General features: G+C 43.6%; 1 protein-coding gene across 1 annotated transcript in view; it reads left to right on the top strand.

The window, feature by feature from the left end:
- The window catches only part of LOC149452213 (plasma membrane calcium-transporting ATPase 4-like), a gene marked incomplete at its 5' end in the record, with an annotated part of 272,400 nt that overhangs the window by 220,950 nt on the left and 31,220 nt on the right, over positions 1-20,230 (top strand). Inside the window, 2 exons of the mRNA XM_089689635.1 lie at positions 709-920; positions 16,617-16,724. Of these exons, the coding sequence (XP_089545761.1) occupies positions 709-920; positions 16,617-16,724 (320 nt within the window). The remainder of the gene's footprint in view (positions 1-708; positions 921-16,616; positions 16,725-20,230) is intronic.

Below are 20,230 nucleotides of genomic sequence, written 5' to 3'. Positions count from 1 at the left end.
TAGATATGCTCCTAAACCTTGTGGACAGCCATTCCCGAAGAGTTAAAGTTGTTATAGCTGCAAAGGGTGGGCTAACTCAATATTGAACCCTACGGACGAAGGCTGGGATTCCATTAAAGTTCATGTGCATGGAAAGGCAGGCGTCCTAGTACTTTTGACAATATAGTGTAATATATATCTATATATATAGATATATATATAGATATATATATAGATATAGATATATATCATTTTTTATATTTTTTTTATTATTATGTATTTTTTTGCCTGTCGCTTAATTACACTCTAGAAACTCCCAGCCATTGTGCTCCAGAATTTGAAAGCTCTTTTCTCTGTTCTGTTGTGTTCACAGAAACAGATAAAAAAAAAACTGGCTAAATTGCATGTGGACATACAACACATTTAATGTGTGGCATGTGCTGTCATCATTTTTTAGACTGTCTTCCTAACTGATGTACACAGAGTTCATGCACTGACTGTTAATCCTTTTTGGATTTCTGTCAGTTGCCTCTTGTGAACCATGCTTTTTATTAGTGACATGTTGCATTTTCAGAGGTGTATGTACTTTTTTGTTGTTTTGCTGTGTTTATATGTGTTGGCACACATGCATGTATATGTGTGCGTAGTTAGATGTAGATAAATAGATTCTAAGTTATTCTTATACTTTATTTACAATACTGTTTTTAATTCGTTTTTTGTCTTTCCCAGGTGAGATATTTTTTGACATTGACAGTGGGAGAAATGTTCCCTTGCACTCTCCCCCTTCGGAGCATTATACTATTGTTTTCAACACCTTTGTTATGATGCAACTTTTCAATGAAATCAATGCACGCAAAATCCACGGAGAACGCAATGTCTTTGAGAACATCTTCCGGAATCCCATCTTTTGTGCAGTGGTCGTGGGGACCTTTGCAGCACAGGTGACAAATTAAACTATATGCCTCTGTTAACAAACATTTACCTTGCCATCACAAATTTTAATATTTCCCTATGTCTTCTGGAAATCTCATTACTATGCAAACTATCCTTAGGCTACGTTCACACTAGCCTTGTGTGCAGGCGGCAGAGAGGCGTTTGGGAAGCGTTTTTACCGCTTCCCAAACGCCTCTGCCAATTCTGCACATTACAGCACATGGTGCTGTTCTGACAGGAGCGTTTGCGTCGCATCACGTTGCGTCGCGGCAAAACGGACGCCTCTGGTCGAGTCAGGAGGCTTTGAAGCCTCCTATTCTCGTCTATGGTGCCGCTCCGCAAATGCCCGGTGCGGTTGCGACGCGGTTGCGGGGTGTTTCCGGAGCGGTAACACCACTCAAATGCATTATAGGCGTTTGTGGGGCGTTATTAACGCTCGGCAAACGCCTAGCAACCGCCGCTAAACCGCGCATGCGGCGTTTGCCGAGCGTTAAAAACGCTCCGCAAACTCCGGACCAACGCTTGCCAAACGCTATAGGGGCGTTTGGCAAGCGTTGGCAAAACAGCCTAGTGTGAACGAGCCCTTGCAGATCTTTTTCAAAGGCAAAGGTGTTTCGTGCACAAACCGCAAACCTAAATGTAGTTTGCAGCATTTTCACTGCAATTGAACTTCCCTATGTGTCTTCAGCTGCCTCGCTGCCACAGCCATGTCCTCTAATTACAGCTCAGGTGACCAGAATAGTCTAAATACTTTTGAAATGCAGAAATACTTCACATTTTATAGACTTTTTTTGATTCACACTAGAATGCTGAATTTATGGAATGATGTGCATTAAGTAGCAACATGTTTACATTGTATCGTGCAGGAATGCACATAAACATGTTTAAATGTGCACTGATGCACTGCAATGCACCTCTCGTCCCCACAACAATTACATCAAAGGAAACATTCCTTTAAAAAAAAAAAATTTGCAGAAACACAGGTCAACATAGATGCTTTTTTATAGCTTTTTATGTGTGTTTACTGTGGATGGGCACTAACAAATTGAAAAATCATTAAAATAGCACAACAACAAAAACCTTTTTCCATTCTATGGTAAAACGTTGAACAGAGCTAATTTTGTACTCCTGTCAGGATCATGTACTGAACTTATTAGAGTGAATACTTTATACACATTTAGGGGATTTTCTCCCTGCATATGTCTTTATGTACAGTGATGAGACGCACTTGCACCATGTAAATGGATTGATGTTTGCCTTTATTCATTTTATAATAATGATTTTAAGTTATATCTGCCCGTGGCTTTTGTCCACTTAATCCAAGGAATGTGTGGATAACTGCTGAACTGCATATACTGATGAAAGCTTTTGGACTGTATCCGGAGTTATTGGATAATGATTACTTTTCTGCAATAGAGAGGGCTAGTACAGTTGTGATTTAAAGTGGAAGAGCACAGCGATTTATTAGCTGATTGCATAGAGCACTTTCCAGAATCACAAATAACTATATAAACTCTTTGATAGACTGGGATCACAGTGGATTGGTGAATCTTGGACTTGTACAGTGAGATTGTATTGGTTTTTTCATTGCTGTTTGTGTTTATATTTTAAAGCACACTGTTCTTTATAGTCACATACACTATATTGCCAAAAGTATTGGGACACCCCTCCAAATCATTGGATTCAGGTGTTCCAATTACCTCCATGGCCACAGGTGTATAAAATCAAGCATGAGGAGAAGAAGGGGTGGTGCCATCAAAGTGCAGAAAGTTGGAATATTTATTTGCATTAAAAGAATAACTGGCAACTCACAAGATGGATAATGAGAAAACGCTTGTCCTTGTAACATTCATCTGCTGTGGCCTGGAGTCCCTGGATGTAGAGCCGGTGTCTAGGTGGCTCTGGTGGTTCCCAGTGGCACGTTTGGAGCATGTGTGCTCTCTCTTCAGGCCAGGACAGGGGCCATCTTGGTGTAGGTATAAGTAAGAGAAATCCTGGACTATGGGAGGAGGCTAGAGTGATCATTCCACCCACACTAATGCCATGGTAACCACACAATGACAACCAGAAAGAGCTCCGTGTGGCATATTATAAGGGCAAAGAACATTGGAATATAATACATATACTAAACATCGGCGATAAATCCCAATAACACATAATAAATACTAATGGCTATTAAAACATGAATAACTTCGTGCATAGAAGGTTATAATTACTGATGAAGATATTATTTATTATTATTATTATACAGGATTTATATAGCACCAACGGTTTGCGCAGCGCTTTACAATATAAGGGAGACAGTACAATTACATTTCAGTACAGAAGGAATATGAGGGCCCTCCTCGTGGAGCTTACAATCTAAAGATATTAATTTGTGTAAAGACCTGAGGGGTCCTGTATAATAAAATGAAGGGAAGAAAGAATGAGTATGGATATTTTTAAAGTGAAAATACATGAAAGATAATATGTAAAATATCGTAGAGTAGTGCATATATATCTATGCGTCTATATGTAGATGATGGAAGTGTGCCCTAGGGGACAAGGCATAATCAATGAGAGAGAATATATATGTGTATAGGTAGTGGATAAATTATTTGTCAAGGTTTATAAAGATATATGTATGAATTGTAAGTGAATTGCGCATAAGTTGTATGTAAGTTGGTTGCACCCCCCTTCTTCCTCCTCCTCTTCTTCTTCTTCCTCTTTTTCTTCCTCTTCTTCCTCTTCCTCCTCCTCCTCCTCCTTCTCCTTCTCCTCCTTCTCCTTCTTCTTTCTGTCGGTAAAAAGATCGGCCGATTTGCCCATAATTGCCGCGAAAATCGGCCAATCTTTTTCCAACTTTACCGATAAAAAAAATCTGCCAAAATACTGAAAAACGGCCGACCTATTAACCCACTAACGATCCAAAAATCGGCCAATTTTATTTTTGGCCAAAAAACGGCCGATTTTCGACCCATCTATGGCCTGCATTTGTGAGAACAGTTTGGGGATGGCCCCTGCCAACTTGACTGCGCACCAGTGCACAAACCAAGGTCCATAAAGACATGTATAGCGAGTTTGGGATGGAGGAACTTGACTGTCCTGCACAGAGTCCTGACCTCAACCCAACAGAACACCTTTTGGATGAATTAGAGCAGAGACTGCGAGCCAGGCCTTCTCGTCTGACATCAGTGCCTGATCACAAATGTACTTCTGGAAGAATGGTCAAACATTCTCATAGACACACTCCTAAACCTTGTGCACAGCCTTCCCAGAAGAGTTAAAGCTGTTATAGCTGCAAAGGGTGGGCCAACTCAATATTGAACCCTATGGACTAAGACTGGGATGCCATTAAAGTTCATGTGCATGGACAGGCAGGTGTCCCAATACTTTTGGCAATATAGTGTATGTTGTAAAATTATCATGAGAGAACAGTGCAGCAGTGGATTTTGCAAATATATATAGTATATTCAGCAGTAAGGCTAGTTTAGCTGAGGGGTTTATTGGAATATGGAACTCCATTTTAATAATTTGGGAAATCCCCAGATAGATAGCTATCATTAGTGGTATCTCAGGAGGGCAGAATTGAGTACGGTCTCCATGGCAGCGGTTAAATTATACTACCGGTGATACGGGGATAGCGGTATCCATATAAACCATTTGCATGTCACCTAGCTACCCCTGGGGAAGTCACGTGGTCTGTGACAATACCCGTGGGGCGGAGCTTAGATGACAGGAGACTCAACGTGCTAGAGGCATCAGGAATTGCTTGATGTTTGAGAGTCTTTGAGCTTTTTAATGGCTTATATTCAGCTGCATTATGTGCGTGTAATTTTAATAAATATCTTTTGGAATTTTATGTACTACACTATGGTGGCTTCCTTTGTTCTTGTGAGCTTTATCTGACAGACTGACAGCAGTGAGAGTGTACCAGCATCTGTGTGAGGGAGGAGAGCGAGACCACAGATCTAAGGAGATATCCATACAGATCCCCCATAGATAGGGAGGAAGCACTCATGACCTGTTTTTAATTAAATAGGTCCACACGGGAAGATGAGGGTTCATTGCAGATGCATGATTTGTGGTGGTGCAAAGAGAGTAGATTTGACAACACTGGGGAAGAGGGCACAATCTCCAACAGGAGGGTCGCACAGCGTATTCTATTGGATACTGGAGGACTTATATATGTGTATTATGTGGGATACACGATAGATTGTGTTATATATATTTTTGGTAGGGATGCATCGAAATTTCAGTGTCCAAAATGTTTCGGCCAAAAACACCCCTCTCGACCGTTGGCCAAAATGAAAAAAGCACCGATACAGTTGCCAAAAAAACTCCGCCACCTGCCCGCCTTCGCCGCCATCTGCCACCGCTCGGTGGTTCTCAGCCTTACCTGAAAAACAATCGATCCTGGCGCTGGGCATACAGATGAGTGAAAGAAAGATGGCTGCCACTCATCTCTATGCCCTTAGAGGACCGGAGCGATGGCACTTCACATTCCGGCCATTTTTTTTTTTTTTTAAAGCACTAGATCAATGCTTTTTTTTGATCCAATGCTTTACATTGCAGAGGAGAGATGTGGGGTCTTATTGACCCCATATATCTCCATAAAGTGGACCTGTCACTAATTATTTCTATCACAAAAGATGCTTGATAAGAACAAAAGTGATTAAAATTTTTTTTAAAGAGACAGTACAAAAAAAATTAAATAATAAAAAAAAAAAGTATAAAGTGCCCCGTCCATGCCCACATATGTAAACGGTGTTAAAACCACACTCATGAGGTATCGGCATGAACATCGGACCAAGAGAAATAATTCTTGCACTAGACCTTCTCTGTAACGTTACACGCTAAACTGTAGGAATTTTTAAAGCATCACCCATGGAGATTTTTAAGTACCCAGTTTCACTCTGGTCCACGAGCGTGCGCAATTTTAAAGCGTGACATGTTGGGTATCTATTTTCTCGCCGTAACATCCTCTTTCATATTTTACCAAAAAATTGGGGTATATATTGGTTTTTTTTTTGTTTTTTTTAAACAAAGTGTATTTTTTTCCAAAAAATATGTATTCATTTTTAAAAACCGTGCATTTTGATTTTGGTTTTCGGCCAAGTTCATTTTGAAGTTTTGGTTTCGGCACCAGAATTTTCATTTTGGTGCACCACTAATTTTTGGATTTATATTTTGCACTATATGAAATTGTTGGGATGGTAATTATTTTTCACTTATAAGTAGCAGTGTAACACAATTTTTTTCTTTTTCTTGTGGTAATCAAAAATGCTGTGACGCAGCACTCCTATACAGTATAAAGAGGAATATTGTAAATTAAGCCACATGCATAACAGGTTGTACAAAGGTATAATATCAGTTTCAATATCGCAAATACATTCTTTAATTTTTTCCAACGCTTAAATTGTTTCTAAAGGCTCAAGGTTTTTTACCTTCATGTATTCTACGCATGGAGGTAAAAAATCTGTGTGCAGCACCCCCCCTCCCCCCAATCCTTACCTGAGCCCCCTTGTTCTGGGCAGCCTCTTCTGTGTGGGGACAGAAACAGTTGAGATAGTAGCAGGGGAGCCCATTGGCTTCCTCTGCTGTCAATCATAGCCAGTGAGCCAATGAGGTGGGAGGGGGGGTGAGCCGGCTTTCTATGTCTTATGGATGCATAGAGCAGTGGCTCAGGGATGAGCATGCAGCGGTGCCTCCAGAGCCAACGGCTTTTCCTGGGGGCACTGTTAAAAGGGGAGGAGCCAGGAGAGTCGGCGGAGACCTAAAAAGAAGAGGATCCTTTCCTGCTCTGTGCAAAACCACTGCACAGAACAGGCAAGTTTGACATTTTTGTCATAAAAAATAAATAAAGCTTTAGTGTCTCTTTAACTGATATGTTTGACCCAATAGAGTAAAGAAACGAAGCAATGTAAAAGCTTGCATGGGAGTAAAAGGTGAAAGAAGAGAAATGTAGAAAATAAAAGAGAAAACAAAACGTTTTGCAAGAAATTACTCAGCAATACTCAGTAGTATTATTTGTGCAATCGGAGTTGACCTGGTGATTAATATTGCTTACAGTAATGACTTGCCATACAATCACATCCTCAATTCCCAAGTGGTATGAAATATAGAGGGCTTATTTTTCATGAAAGCAAAGGCTGTTTCATAAGGGCAATGGGTTCCATTCATTGGTTCTTGTAAACGAGGGTGCGTGACCGGATGTAGGACAGAGAAGACGCTCCGAGCGAGAGCTCCCGCCGTCCTTTCATCTAACTCATCCTGTAGTCCACCATCTAGCGTTTTCTTGCCTAACCAATCCTCCAGCTAGCGCTGTGCCCACAACAGTGTCTCCAGGCATGATGTCCCAGGGCAAATCAGCTGCTCCTACGCCGCACAAGAAGCTGCCGGCAACTCCAGCCGCTGGAGCGGATTCCATCTTGGCTGGAAGAGCCTGGAGCATCCTGCTCCTACCCAAGAACCTCCTGCAGTGAGTGATACGACCCTTATCCTGTTGGCAATCGAGCAAGTCCTTGCTGCTCTCTCGAATAGATCGCCTCACGGAAGAATGTAATTTCATTAGGGCGGACCTCGATAAAGTAGGCTGCCTAGTGGAAACTGAGTCTCGCATCTCCTTGGCTGAGAATGTCACCGCCACTCACATGCAGCAACTAGCCAGCCTGGAGCACACTGTCAAGACCCTAATGGAAAAGTTGGATGATGTAGACAGCCGTCTCAGGCAGAATAATGTTAGGGTACTTGGCCTACCTGAGAGAGCTGAAGGAGACCACCCAGCCAAATTTGCGGAGTATTTCTTCAAAACTATCCTGAACTGGCAGTCGGTCCCTCCAATCTATGTGGTGGAGAGGGCCCATCGTGTTTCCATGGGCCGTAGACCTCCTGCAGCCCCTCTGCACCCTTTCTTAGTGAGGTTCTACAACCTGAATCTTTAGTGAGGCCAGGAAGCTACCTACCCTAGTGCATGAGAATACACCAGTACATTTCTTCCCTGATTTCTTGGCTGAGCTCCAGTACAAATGAAAAACATTCCAGGACGTCCGTAGATGGCTGCGGGAAAAGGAGATGCCCTACAACATGCTGTATCCTAGCCGCCTAAGAGTCTCCCATGGAGGTACGGTAAAATTGTATGATTCCCCAGAGGAGACCGAGACTTGGATCTCCACATTGCGGTAAGAGGTCCTTCAAGATTGGCAGCTACATGTAGTATTTAGGCATGTGCACCTATGACTATCCTCAATCTTTTTTATCTATTGTTGCTGATCATCTTGCAGAGCCCTAGCCTTTCTACATCCCCTTCCGTGAACCCACAGCAATTGGTCATGTGGGGATTACAGTTACTTTATTGCCTGTGTTCAGGCCAACATCGAGCCCGGAGCTGAAGGCTCAATTTGTGGCATTTCCTCCTTTTTTACTAATCGCCCACGGTGACCCAGAAAGGAGGCCATGCAGATTGTGTACATAGATAGATTTCCTTTTTTCACCTCTCATATTCTCCCTTATGAGGGAGCTTGGCACCCGCGGACCTTCTGCTCTTCAGAGGTTGAGCCCTCCAGAGTCCATCTTTGGCATAGGAAGATTGCAGACTTCGCTTCTACACAACTGATTTTATTTTTTTTTGTCCAGTTGAAGAAATATTTTTTTAAGACACAGACTCTTGTCTTTTCTTGTTACAGGGATAAGACTAACCTGTTTGTTTTTGTTGAGTGGGTTGCCAGGGAGTTTATTGCTTGCTACTCATTGGATTTACCCCACTTTAGGCTTTGAGCTTAAATTCTGTATCCAGTTATGGTATTATACAGCATACAACTTTGCTTTATTTACTGTGCCTATTAACCAGTTGCCGACCGCAGATAGCCGAATAATGGCTACTGTCAGGGATCCCGGCCGCTCGGAGGTGCGCGCATGTGCAGATCGCCGACGCACTAGCCGGCGAGCACTGAGACTTAGGCAATCGCGGCCGCCGCCGTGAATGCGCACTTGCGATCACGAGTGCGCGCCTGTCACCAATGAGAGCACAGGGCGCCCTATTTAAACCAGCCCTGTGCATCTCCAAATCGCCTTATGGTCTTGTTCCTGTGTTCCTGATTGCCCTGTACTTCTGACTGCCTTGTTGCCGACCCAGCCTTATCCAGATACTGTTGTCCTCTCCTGCTCTGACCCTTGGCTCGTCCAGACCATTCTCTGCCTGATCCTATTGCCTGACCTCCCGTTGCTGATCCCGGCTTGTGACCTGATTATTCTTTGCCTGCCGTTCTGTACTGCCTGCTCCGCTGTTACCAACCCGGCCTGTCTGACCACGTTATACCTCTTCACATCTGGCTCTTACCTGCTATACGCCATTGGCGGCTGCCTTTACCACAGCTGATGTTACTCGGGGGTCGCGACCTGGTCTCAGGCTGCTTCAAGTCCATCCCCACCATCAGGGGCTCTGGTGAACCAGCAGACTGAGGCTTAGACTCTGCGCCCTGAGGGACTCTGGCCTGTTGGTCACTAGAGGCTACCGTCAGTTGGCTCATGACAGCTACACTGCGGCCGGCCAGTTCTGGGAGGGCGTCATATGACGTCCTCCCAGAACGCGCTCTCCTGCGCGCTTCTGGCGATCTCTGTGATCGTTGTGTCCTACAAACATCGCTGATCATGTGATGTGGTAAAAGGCCAATCACAGCGGCCTTTTACCACATGATCAGACGTGTCCAATGACACGCTGATCACAGGGAAATGCAATTGCCGGTTCTCGGCTGCACTTTCCTCACGCTGTCAGATCGTGAGGAGAGTACTGCCGAGAACCAGCAGTTGTTAGAGCAGGGATCGGCACCAATCATCGGGGCACTGATGATCAGTGCCCAGATGAGCAGTGCCACCCACCAGTTCCGCCCATTTGTCCCCAGCAGTGCACCCACCTGTGCCCAGCAGTGCAACAACCTGTGCCCAGCAATGCCCACCAGTGCCACCCAGCAGTGCCACACACCTGTGCCCAGCAGTGCCATCCAGAAGTGTCGCTCACCTGTGCCCACCAGTGCCACCCACCTGTGCCCACCAGTGCCACCCACCTGTGCCCACCAGTGCCACCCACCTGTGCCCATCAGTGCAGCCCAGCAGTGATGCCAGTCAGTGCCCAGCGGTTGTGCCAGTCAGTGCCCAGCAGTGGCGCCAGTCAGTGCCCAGCAGTGATGCCAGTCAGTGCCACCTAGCAGTGCTGTCTATCAGTACCCATCATCAGTGTCGCCTATCAGTGCCACCTCTTTAGTGCTGCCTATCAGTGCCCTTCAGTGCTCCCTATCAGTGCTGCCTCATCAACGCACATCAGTGAAGGAGAAAAATTACCTGTTTGCAAAATTTTATAATAGAACTAAAGAAACTTTTTTTCAAATTTTTTGCAATTTTTTTGTTTATAGCGCAAACAGGAAAACACCCAGCGGCGAGTAAATACCACCATTTGTGAAAAAAAATGATAAAAATGTAATATGGGTACAATCTTGCATAACCGCGCAATTGTCAATCAAAGTGTGACAGCGCTGAAAGCTGAAAATTGGCCTGGTAAAGAAGGGGGTATAAGTGCCCGGTAGGCAAGTGGTTAAGGAACTGTACTTTGTGGCGTGGTTGGCTCCCTCCCCACCCTCAAATTCTCCAAGTCTGTTGCCAATTGTACCACCATGGAGCTTAAAATGATAAAATGGAATGTTCGGGGCCAGAATGATTGATTTAAATGGTCCTTTATTTTTAACTACTTACAGGCCCACAAACCCCACATACTTTTCCTTCAAGAAACCCACTTTTTGGGTAGTACAATTTTGTCCCTCTATAGACAATGGGTGAGACAATCCTTCCATGCCACATATTCCAGTTACGCAAGAGGGGTGTCTATTCTCCTGCACAAATCGCTGCAAGGTAAGGTAGAGCATGTAATTACAGATCCTAAAGGTCAATACATTATTTTGCTTCTAGAACTGCATGCCCAACTGTTTGCATTTGTACATTGCCTTGAAAAAGTATTCATACGCCTTGAAATTTTTCTCATTTTGTCATGTTACAAACAAAAATATACCGTATTTTTCGCTCCCTAAGACACACTTTTTTCCCCCCAAAAAAGGGGGGGAAACGTCAGTGCGTCTTATGGAGAGAATATGGAACGGTCATCCCCTGTACTGTCCGCAGTCTCTGATCATCCCCTGTACTGTCCGCAGTCTCTGATCATCCCCTGTACTGTCCGCAGTCTTTGGTCATCCCCTGTACTGTCCGCAGTCTCTGGTCATCCCCTGTACTGTCCGCAGTCTCTGGTCATCCCCTGTACTGTCCGCAGTCTCTGGTCATCCCCTGTACTGTCCGCAGTCTCTGGTCATCCCCTGTACTGCCGCAGTCTCTGGTCATCCCCTGTACTGCCGCAGTCTCTGGTCATCCCCTGTACTGCCGCAGTCTCTGGTCATCCCATGTACTGTCTGCAGTCTCTTAGTCATCCCCTGTACTGTCCGCAGTCTCTTGGTCATCCCCTGTACTGTCCGCAGTCTCTGGTCATCTCCTGTAGTACGTCTGCAGTCTCTTGGTCATCCCCTGTACTGTGTCCGCAGTCTCTGGTCATCCCCTGTACTGTCTGCAGTCTCTTGGTCATCCCCTGTACTGTTTGCAGTCTCTGGTCATCCCCTGTACTGTTCGCAGTCTCTTAGTCATCCCCTGTACTGTCCGCAGTCTCTGGTCATCTCCTGTAGTACGTCCGCAGTCTCTTGGTCATCCCCTGTACTGTGTCTGCAGTCTCTGGTCATCTTCTGTACTATGACTGCAGTCTCTGGTCATCTTCTGTACTGTGACCGCAGTCTCTGGTCATCTCCTGTACTGTGTCCACAGTCTCTGGTCATCTCCTGTACTGTGTCCACGGTCTCTGGTCATCTCCTGTACTGTGTCCGCAGTCTCTGGTCATCTCCTGTACTCTGTCCGCAGTCTCTGGTCATCTCCTGTACTCTGTCCGCAGTCTCTGGTCATCTCCTGTAGTATGTCCGTAGTCTCTGGTCATCTCCTGTACTATGTCTGCAGTCTCTGGTCATCCCCTGTACTGTTCGCAGTCTCTTAGTCATCCCCTGTACTGTCCGCAGTCTCTGGTCATCTCCTGTAGTACGTCCGCAGTCTCTTGGTCATCCCCTGTACTGTGTCTGCAGTCTCTGGTCATCTTCTGTACTATGACTGCAGTCTCTGGTCATCTTCTGTACTATGACCGCAGTCTCTGGTCATCTCCTGTACTGTGTCCACAGTCTCTGGTCATCTCCTGTACTGTGTCCACAGTCTCTGGTCATCTCCTGTACTGTGTCCACAGTCTCTGGTCATCTCCTGTACTGTGTCCGCAGTCTCTGGTCATCTCCTGTACTGTGTCCGCAGTCTCTGGTCATCTCCTGTACTCTGTCCGCAGTCTCTGGTCATCTCCTGTAGTATGTCCGTAGTCTCTGGTCATCTCCTGTACTATGTCTGCAGTCTCTGGTCATTTCCTGTACTGTGTCTGCAGTCCATTGGTTCAGAATATTTTTTTTTTCTCTAAAACCTAGGTGCATCTTATGGAGCGACAAATACGGTGAATGTATTTTGTTGGTATTTTATGTGAGATACCAACACAAAGTGGCACATAATTGTGAAAGAAGATGCTCTGGTCAGATGAGACCAAAATTTAACTTTTTGACCTAAAAGCAAAACACTGTGTGGTGGAAAACTAGCACTGCACATCACCCTGAACACACTATCCCAGTGTTTTTCAACCTTTTTTAGGTCAAGGCACCATTTAAAATTATGGACATTCTAAAATAGGGTGCCTCAAGACTGTCCATAATTTTAAAAGAGAACCCCATTTTAAAATGTTAAAAACTATTCTAATAGTTTTATATAACACAGCAACATCAACACATGTAGGACACCCAGTGTTAGAGGGGCTTTATTCTTGCAAAGCAAATACACTTTTGCACAATGGAACTGACTGCATTCTCTGGTCATCTATTATTCCAGTGTTTCTCTTTTTTTCTCAGTTTTTCTCCATCACTGAGCTAATGTGACCCCAGCACTGATGGAGAGGGGCAAGGGAGGGACAAACTAGGATACTGTGCAGGCAGCTGACATCCTCCTTATCAACTGATGTCATTGGTTGATTAGGACACTGACGGCTAGAATGTCTTAATGGTGCACAATGAAAACCTGTGGCACGGTGTAACTAAAAGGCAGGGTTGTTCCACCCTCTGGCTTGTATACAAGTTTAGGGCATTTTTTTAAATTTTGCCAAGGCACCCCTGAAGAAACCTCTCGGCACCCTGGTTGAGAGAGGGTACACTATCCCCACCATGAAACGTGGTGGCAGCATTATATTGTGGGGATGCTTTTTTTTCCAGCAGGGACAGGGAACCTGGTCAGAATTGATGTGAAGATGGATGGAGCCAAATACAGGGCAATCTTAGAAGTAAACCTGTTAGAGTCTGCAAAAGACTTGAGACTGGGACGTTGGTTCACCTTCCAGCAGGACAATGACCCTAAACATACAGCCAGAGCTACAACGGAATGGTTTAGGTCAAAGCATGTTCATGTGTTAGAATGGCCCAGTCAAAATTCAGACAGAAATCCAATTGAGAATCCGTGGCAAGACTTGAAAATTGCTGTTCACAGACACTCTCCATCCAATCTGATAGAGCTTGAGCTATTTTGCAAAGAAGAATGGGCAAAAATGTTCCTCTCTAGATGTGCAAAGCTGGTAGAGACGTCCCCAAAATGGTTTGCAGCTGTAATTGCAGCGAATGGTGGTTCTACAAAGTGGGGCTCAATACAAATGCACACCACGCTTTTCACAGATTTATTTATAAAACATTTTGAAAATCATTTATAATTTCCTTCCACTTCCTAATTATGTGCCACTTTGTGTTGGTCTATCACATAAAATCCCCATAAATACATTTACATTTTTGGTTGTAACATGACAAAATATGGAAAATTTCAAGGGGTATGAATACTTTTTCAAGGTACTGTATCCCCCTTTGTGGCCACTATTTTATATACGGTGATTGACAAACTTGCACCCTTATCTAGATCCAGGGTTCTAGCTAGAGATTTTAATAACATCCTGGATGGGGCCCTAGACACCTCCAATCCTGTCAGAATACCAGATCCTGGTCTCTTCCACTAGGCCTCAGCCCTAAATCTTACTGAAATTTGGAGATGGAAACATTCTCAGGACAGGCACCTCTCGGCCACCGACCACTCGAGCTCCAGGATAGACCTCACCTTTTGCACATCTGCCACCTTATCCGTCATTTCTGCGGCATCCTATTTGCCAGCGTGGATTTCCGATCCTTCTCCACTAGAGGTCGTACTATGGCTTGGGGGGGTGGGGAGGGATGCTGGTGGTTTGTTGCCCAGTGGCTTAAGGACAACAAGGTGGAGGAGGCTATGCAAGGGAAAGTTAATCAATATTGAGAATTTAATGAAGGCACGGCCTCACATTTTATGACATGGGATGCATTTAAATCTACAATCTGCGGGGACTACATCTCAGCCATTATAAAAGCCAGGGTGGAGTACGCCTCTGAACAGAGGTGCTTGGAGTCTCAGGTTACTGACGCTGGGGCTGCTTTTGCATGGGATCCCTCTCCTTTGAACTGGCCAGAAGGAAATTATCCTTACACTTTAATAATGCTACCACTGTAAAAACTAAATTAACTAAATACCAGGTGAAATGGTCGGTAACCACCATTCGTATCAGGTTCCAGACACCGTAAGTCAATGCACACCAATTCCATTGGTCCTTGACTTTGGAGATGGTCCATTGGGGCGGCTCTGCTGGGTAAAGTCTTCTTCTGTATACAGAATGGAAAAGTGAAAGTATCCTTCGATTTCAGCCAGAATGCAAGGCCAAAAGGTCAAATCAATCTGTAAATGCAGTAAAGCATGCTTGTAGTACTCACGGTGGAATTTAAGGGGTTAATCCTCTGCATTGTGTAAAAAGGATGTTTAAAGGATAAGGTCACCTTTTAGACACAAATAATAAAAGTAAACATTTTTTTACAGGTAAAAAATGTGCATTTATTATATTTTTGCCTACAGGAGCCTGGTAATGGTCACTGATGCCATGCAGGTCTCCTGCAGACCTGTCAGAATATCTGCTTGCCGTACGCGATATACAAGCAAGCAGATATTCTGACAGGAATACCACAGCGCTTCACAGCGCAGTGGTAGTTTATTGAAAACTACAAGCTGACAACCGCTAAGGCTGACGGGACTTGCAGTTCATTCATTCACAGAAGTCTGTGCTTGGCCACCCGCATGGCCACGCTGTTTTCAAATTTGACAGATAGTACGGGGAGACTTCTCTCTCTATTATCTGTCAGAGCGATGGGGGACAGTGGATGGTGGCTGCAGCTATGGAAACATGTTACATCTTTCACCCTAATAACGGGTGGAACATGTTCCCAAAGATGAACTTATCCTTTAAACCTGTCTTCTCTCATCCTCCCCTTCTTCCACTGTCCCCGACTCATCTCCTGATAGAACTAAGCCTTGGGGGCAAGCTGCACCTGCTCAGTTTGGTGTGTATTGATATATTTTTTTTCTTGGGAGAGTGCATGTGATCAGTACAGGGACAATCAGCACTGTCCAGACAGAGGGTCAGGGGTCCTGAAGTCTCATAGGACAGTGAGAGGAGAATGAAAACTTCTCCTGCAAGTTTTAAGCAGTGATCTTCTGGACGCTGATGGAAATCACTAACTGCTGATGAGAAAAGGTATTTAGCAGTTTATATTTACTAAAATAATTGTATTTCCATGTTCTGTGTACTATGGGAGACCGGATATAGTGAATGCAGGGTCCAGGGTTTAGTAACACAGTCCTCCATCTAGTCCTTTCTTTATCCCTCAATGAATATTTGATAGTATGAACAAAGAATATACCCTTCTCTTTCTTCCTCCTTCTTTCTATTCTCCCCCTTATCTTCCTTGCATTTAGGATCTCGTATGGATTTTTCAGGGGTACCTTGTGCATGTTTTTTTTTTTATGCATGTAGTCCCCCTTAAGATTCCTACCTGAAAGATCTGGTATGCATTTTGGGGGAAGGCATATGCCACAGGAAAAATGACATTTTCAAATAAAAAAAATTAAACCAAATTATATCCATTGTCTGCTTATTTGTTGTCTGTGTGGGGGGTTCTGTGTGCTGATTTTATTTTAAACAATGAAGCTGGCAATGACAGCTCTCAAAGAAATTTGCTGGCAGTTTTAATTTTTTTTCTTTTGTAAATGACAGTGCTAAAAAGTATGGATTTTTTTTTTCAATTGGTATATGTTCCACAAGGCAGTTCACCCCCATGCTATTTTCATGACACCCTCTTGGCATATTTAATTTGACAGATTCTATTTCAGTTGGGTTTGGCATCCGAAACTCCGACTTGTGAGTTGATAAGTTATGTAACAGAAATGCTTGCTTTGCTAATCACCAGAGATTATTTAGCATCATTTTTTTTCAAAAACAGCTGTATTTCAACATTAGTTGTTTGGAAACACTTTGCGTTTGCGTCAGTTGTTCAGAATTTTTTTTAAATTGCTTTCTTGCTAGCAAATATTTCTTGTTCAGTGAACTTCCTTTTGCATTGCAGCCCATACAGTATAACTGTATAAAATAACTTACCATTTACAATATTCTGTTTATTGTACTTGCTCTCTTTTTATTTCTTTTATATTTATCCATTTTCTATTTGCACTTCTAGATAGTCATTGTGGAATTTGGAGGAAAGCCATTCAGTTGTTCAGGTCTTACTCTGTCCCAGTGGTTCTGGTGCATCTTTATTGGAATTGGTGAATTATTATGGGGTCAGGTTGGTTCATTTTCTTTACATATATATTGTCACTGAACATAATTCCAGTTTATACCATGTTGCTTTCATTTAATTCAAAATATATAGATATTTGCATTATTTCTTTTAATAAGTGAATGAAGTTGTAAGGACTTCCAATATGGACCACAAACTGAAAGCTCATTTGTTATTGTCTTTAAGTCATCCATTCCATTTTCTTTCCAAAATTATTGAAGTCCTCTTTTGCACTAGACTTTCTGATCTGTTGCCTTTGCTTGAGAAATTACTGAATTATTAGTGAGGTCTTGCCTCCAATAAAGTCTCAGTGTAAAGGCCAAGAAACTCAGCTTGATAACATTCCTAATATATCTAAATTAAACTGGTCAGATGGTTAATTAGGGTAAGTGGGTTCATCTAAACCCATTTCTAAGTTTATATGAAGCCACAGAACCTTTGAAAATAATGTATGCCACTAATTGTGGTTAGAATGTAGTAATGTTAAATGTGGCAAGATTTTAATATATTCTAGTTTATAATATGTTTTAGAGTGGGATTCTGTTTCTGTGTAGACATACCATGCTTTTCAGCACCATGTATAAAGCTGTGAAACCTGAGCTTCAATCCGCACTGCACATGTGTGAATCCACACTGACAGGCGCATGGCCGAGACATTTTGTAGTAGGTGTGATCAGGGCTTTTTTTCTCAAAAAATAGGCGCAGGAACTCACCCTTCTGAGTCACTTCTGGTCTCCGCCCCCCACCAATTACCGAGCACTATCACTTGGTTCCACCCCCTACCCACCTTCCAGTACCTCTCATTTTAGAGAATACAGAGCCAAGTATTATTTTGTGGTACTGAATAATCTGTATGGAATTTGTCAATGAAAAGCAGAAAAATAATCCCCCGCAGTCAACAGCAATAGACCCCCCCAACACCAACAATAGATTCCACCAGCAACAATGGGTCCCCAAAACAAAATACCACCCCAGGACAATAGGACCCCAGCAGTTACAAAAGTTCTCCCAGCAATTAGCATCAATAGACTTTCCAGCAGCTAGCAACAATAGATCTCTCCCTTAACAGTAGATCCCTTCCAGCAACCATTGACCCCCATCAACAATAGACGTCCCCAGCAACAATTGACCATCACACAAAAATAAATCCCCTTCGATGACAAATCCCCTAGCAGCCAGCAACTATAGATCCTCCAGAACACCCCAGCACCCCTTGCCATTACATGTATTCAGTGCCGGAACTGCGTTCCCCTGCATTTCCGCTGACAAAAAGCCCTGGGTGTGACCCAAGTAATTTCCTTAGTAGGGACATTTCCATATTTGGGTAATGACATCACCGCTATCCCTGGCCCATTTTTTTACATTTAACTTGCATTATCTGTGGATTCACGTAGTTGTTCAATGGTTCAGGTCAGGTTTAGATCAGAATCAGGTTTGGTTTTTATTCTGTTCACAACTGATGACACATATACGATTCAGAAGCTTTCCCATAGAAGTCAATGAGATGTCATGCGAAGTGGATGTGGTTCAAAATGCATCCGATTTGCATTTATGTAAACCGGCTCTAACTCTCCTGACTTGACAGATGAACAGGGCCAGGGATACAGCACTCTGTGGGAAACTGTCACATGACCGCTTTCCAGTACAGACATGCCCCACTCTGAGCACTGGCTCAGAGTTTCTTAACTGCCTCCTGCCCTCCATATAAGGAAATGACGGGAGCGCGGTGGTTCTCTCGTTCTGGGAGGATGTCATATGACGTCCTCCCACTCTAACCGCATGTGCGTGCCCCCAGGGGCGCGCAGCGTGGCAATCGGTGGTGCGCTGTGTCCCTGGAACAAAGCAGATCACCGATTAGCAGAAAGAGCCGATGAATTCGGCTCTGTCATGTGACCAGCTGTGTCCTATCACAGATGATCGCATGACAGAGCCGAAGTTATCGGCTCTTTCCACTGATCGGTGATCTGCTTTGTTCCAGGGACACAGTGCACCACCGATCGCCCGATCGGCTGTCAGTGTGACAGCTCGTGAGGAGAGGAGAGCCGGTAATCGGCATTCCTCAGAGGGGACATCTACACTGATCATCAGGGCACTGATGATCAGTGTAGCCCCATCAGTGCCACATGTCAGTGTCCATCAATGCCACCTGTCATTGCCCATCAATGCCACCTCTCAGTGCACAACAATGCCACATTACAGTGCCTACCAGTGCACATCAATGCCACATATCAATGCACTATCAGTGCCAGTCAGTGCTGCCCATCAGTGCCATATATGAGTACTGCCTTTCAGTGCCCATCAGTGATGTCTGTGAATGCCCTCCAGTGATGCCTGTCAATGCCCATCAGTGCCACCTACCAGTGCCTCCTCATTAGTGCCCATCAGTGCAGCTTATCAGTGCCCATTACTGTAGCCTCATTAGCGCACATCAGTGAAGGAGAAAAATTACTCATTTACAAAATTTTTATAACAGAAACTAAGAAAAAAACTTATTTTTTTTTTAAATTTTCAGTTTTTGGTTTGTTTATCGAAAAATAAAAAACCCAGTGGTGATTAAATACCACCAAAAAAAAAGCTCTGTCTAAAAAAAATGATACAAATTTCAATTTCATTTCATATGTGTTGCATGACCGCGCAATTGTCATTCAAAGTGTGACAGCACTGAAAGCTGAAAATTGGCCTGAGCAGGAAGGGGGTGAAAGTGCCCGGTAAGCAAGTGATTAATCCGCAGACTGGCAGTAATTCTTTAAGACCTCTTGCACACAACCGCAATAAATGACTCTTTATATGCGAGATCTTAGTGGCAAAGAGATTCTGACTAAAAAGACAAGTTATGCCTTGCATATACAAGTAAACAGGCGTGTAAACAGGCATACGCATATATATATCTAAAATTCTTCTTTGTAATTTTCTAGTTGCCTGTGTTGCAGTTTACATGTATACGCTTGTATATTCTTGGCTATACACATGTATGCGCATGAATTAATGCATTCTATCGTAAAATGTTCTATCTTGTTTTACAGCTGTGCTGCATTACAATTCCTTAAGCAACTGTCTATTTTGTCCCATAGACAATAATGCACCTGTGTTTAGATCCATAAAAAAAATTACACGGCTACACATGCAGCAATTTTTTTTCACCTGTGTGCAAGAGGCCTAATAATCTATCACTTCTAGAGCAACAGGTTATTAAACTGGCAGTAGTTAGAATTACCTGAATTAGATTTTTCATGTTGGTAATGCTTCACAAACTGGTGCATATACTTTCCTTAGGCACACGTAGCCCTAAAGGAAACTACCACCAGAAAAATGTCATAAAGGCTTTACTGAATTCCCCCGTTTCTGATAGTGTTTGAATTTGCCTAAACTATGTATTGTGATGGCCAAGCATGGTCTGCAGGTCCTTGCATTACATAGTTGTTGGTAAACATAAATCCAAATGTAACATGTTGCGCTTAGGAGGTTAGGAAGGCATATAGGAAGCAAAACCTGCATTAGTAATGAGCATGTGC

This window comes from Staurois parvus, unplaced genomic scaffold (genome assembly GCF_062004578.1).
Source record: "Staurois parvus isolate SC_StPar_1 unplaced genomic scaffold, SC_StPar_1.0 ptg000488l, whole genome shotgun sequence".
NCBI classification, from domain to species: Eukaryota; Metazoa; Chordata; class Amphibia; order Anura; family Ranidae; genus Staurois; species Staurois parvus.
This window is presented reverse-complemented; position numbering and strand designations above follow the sequence as displayed.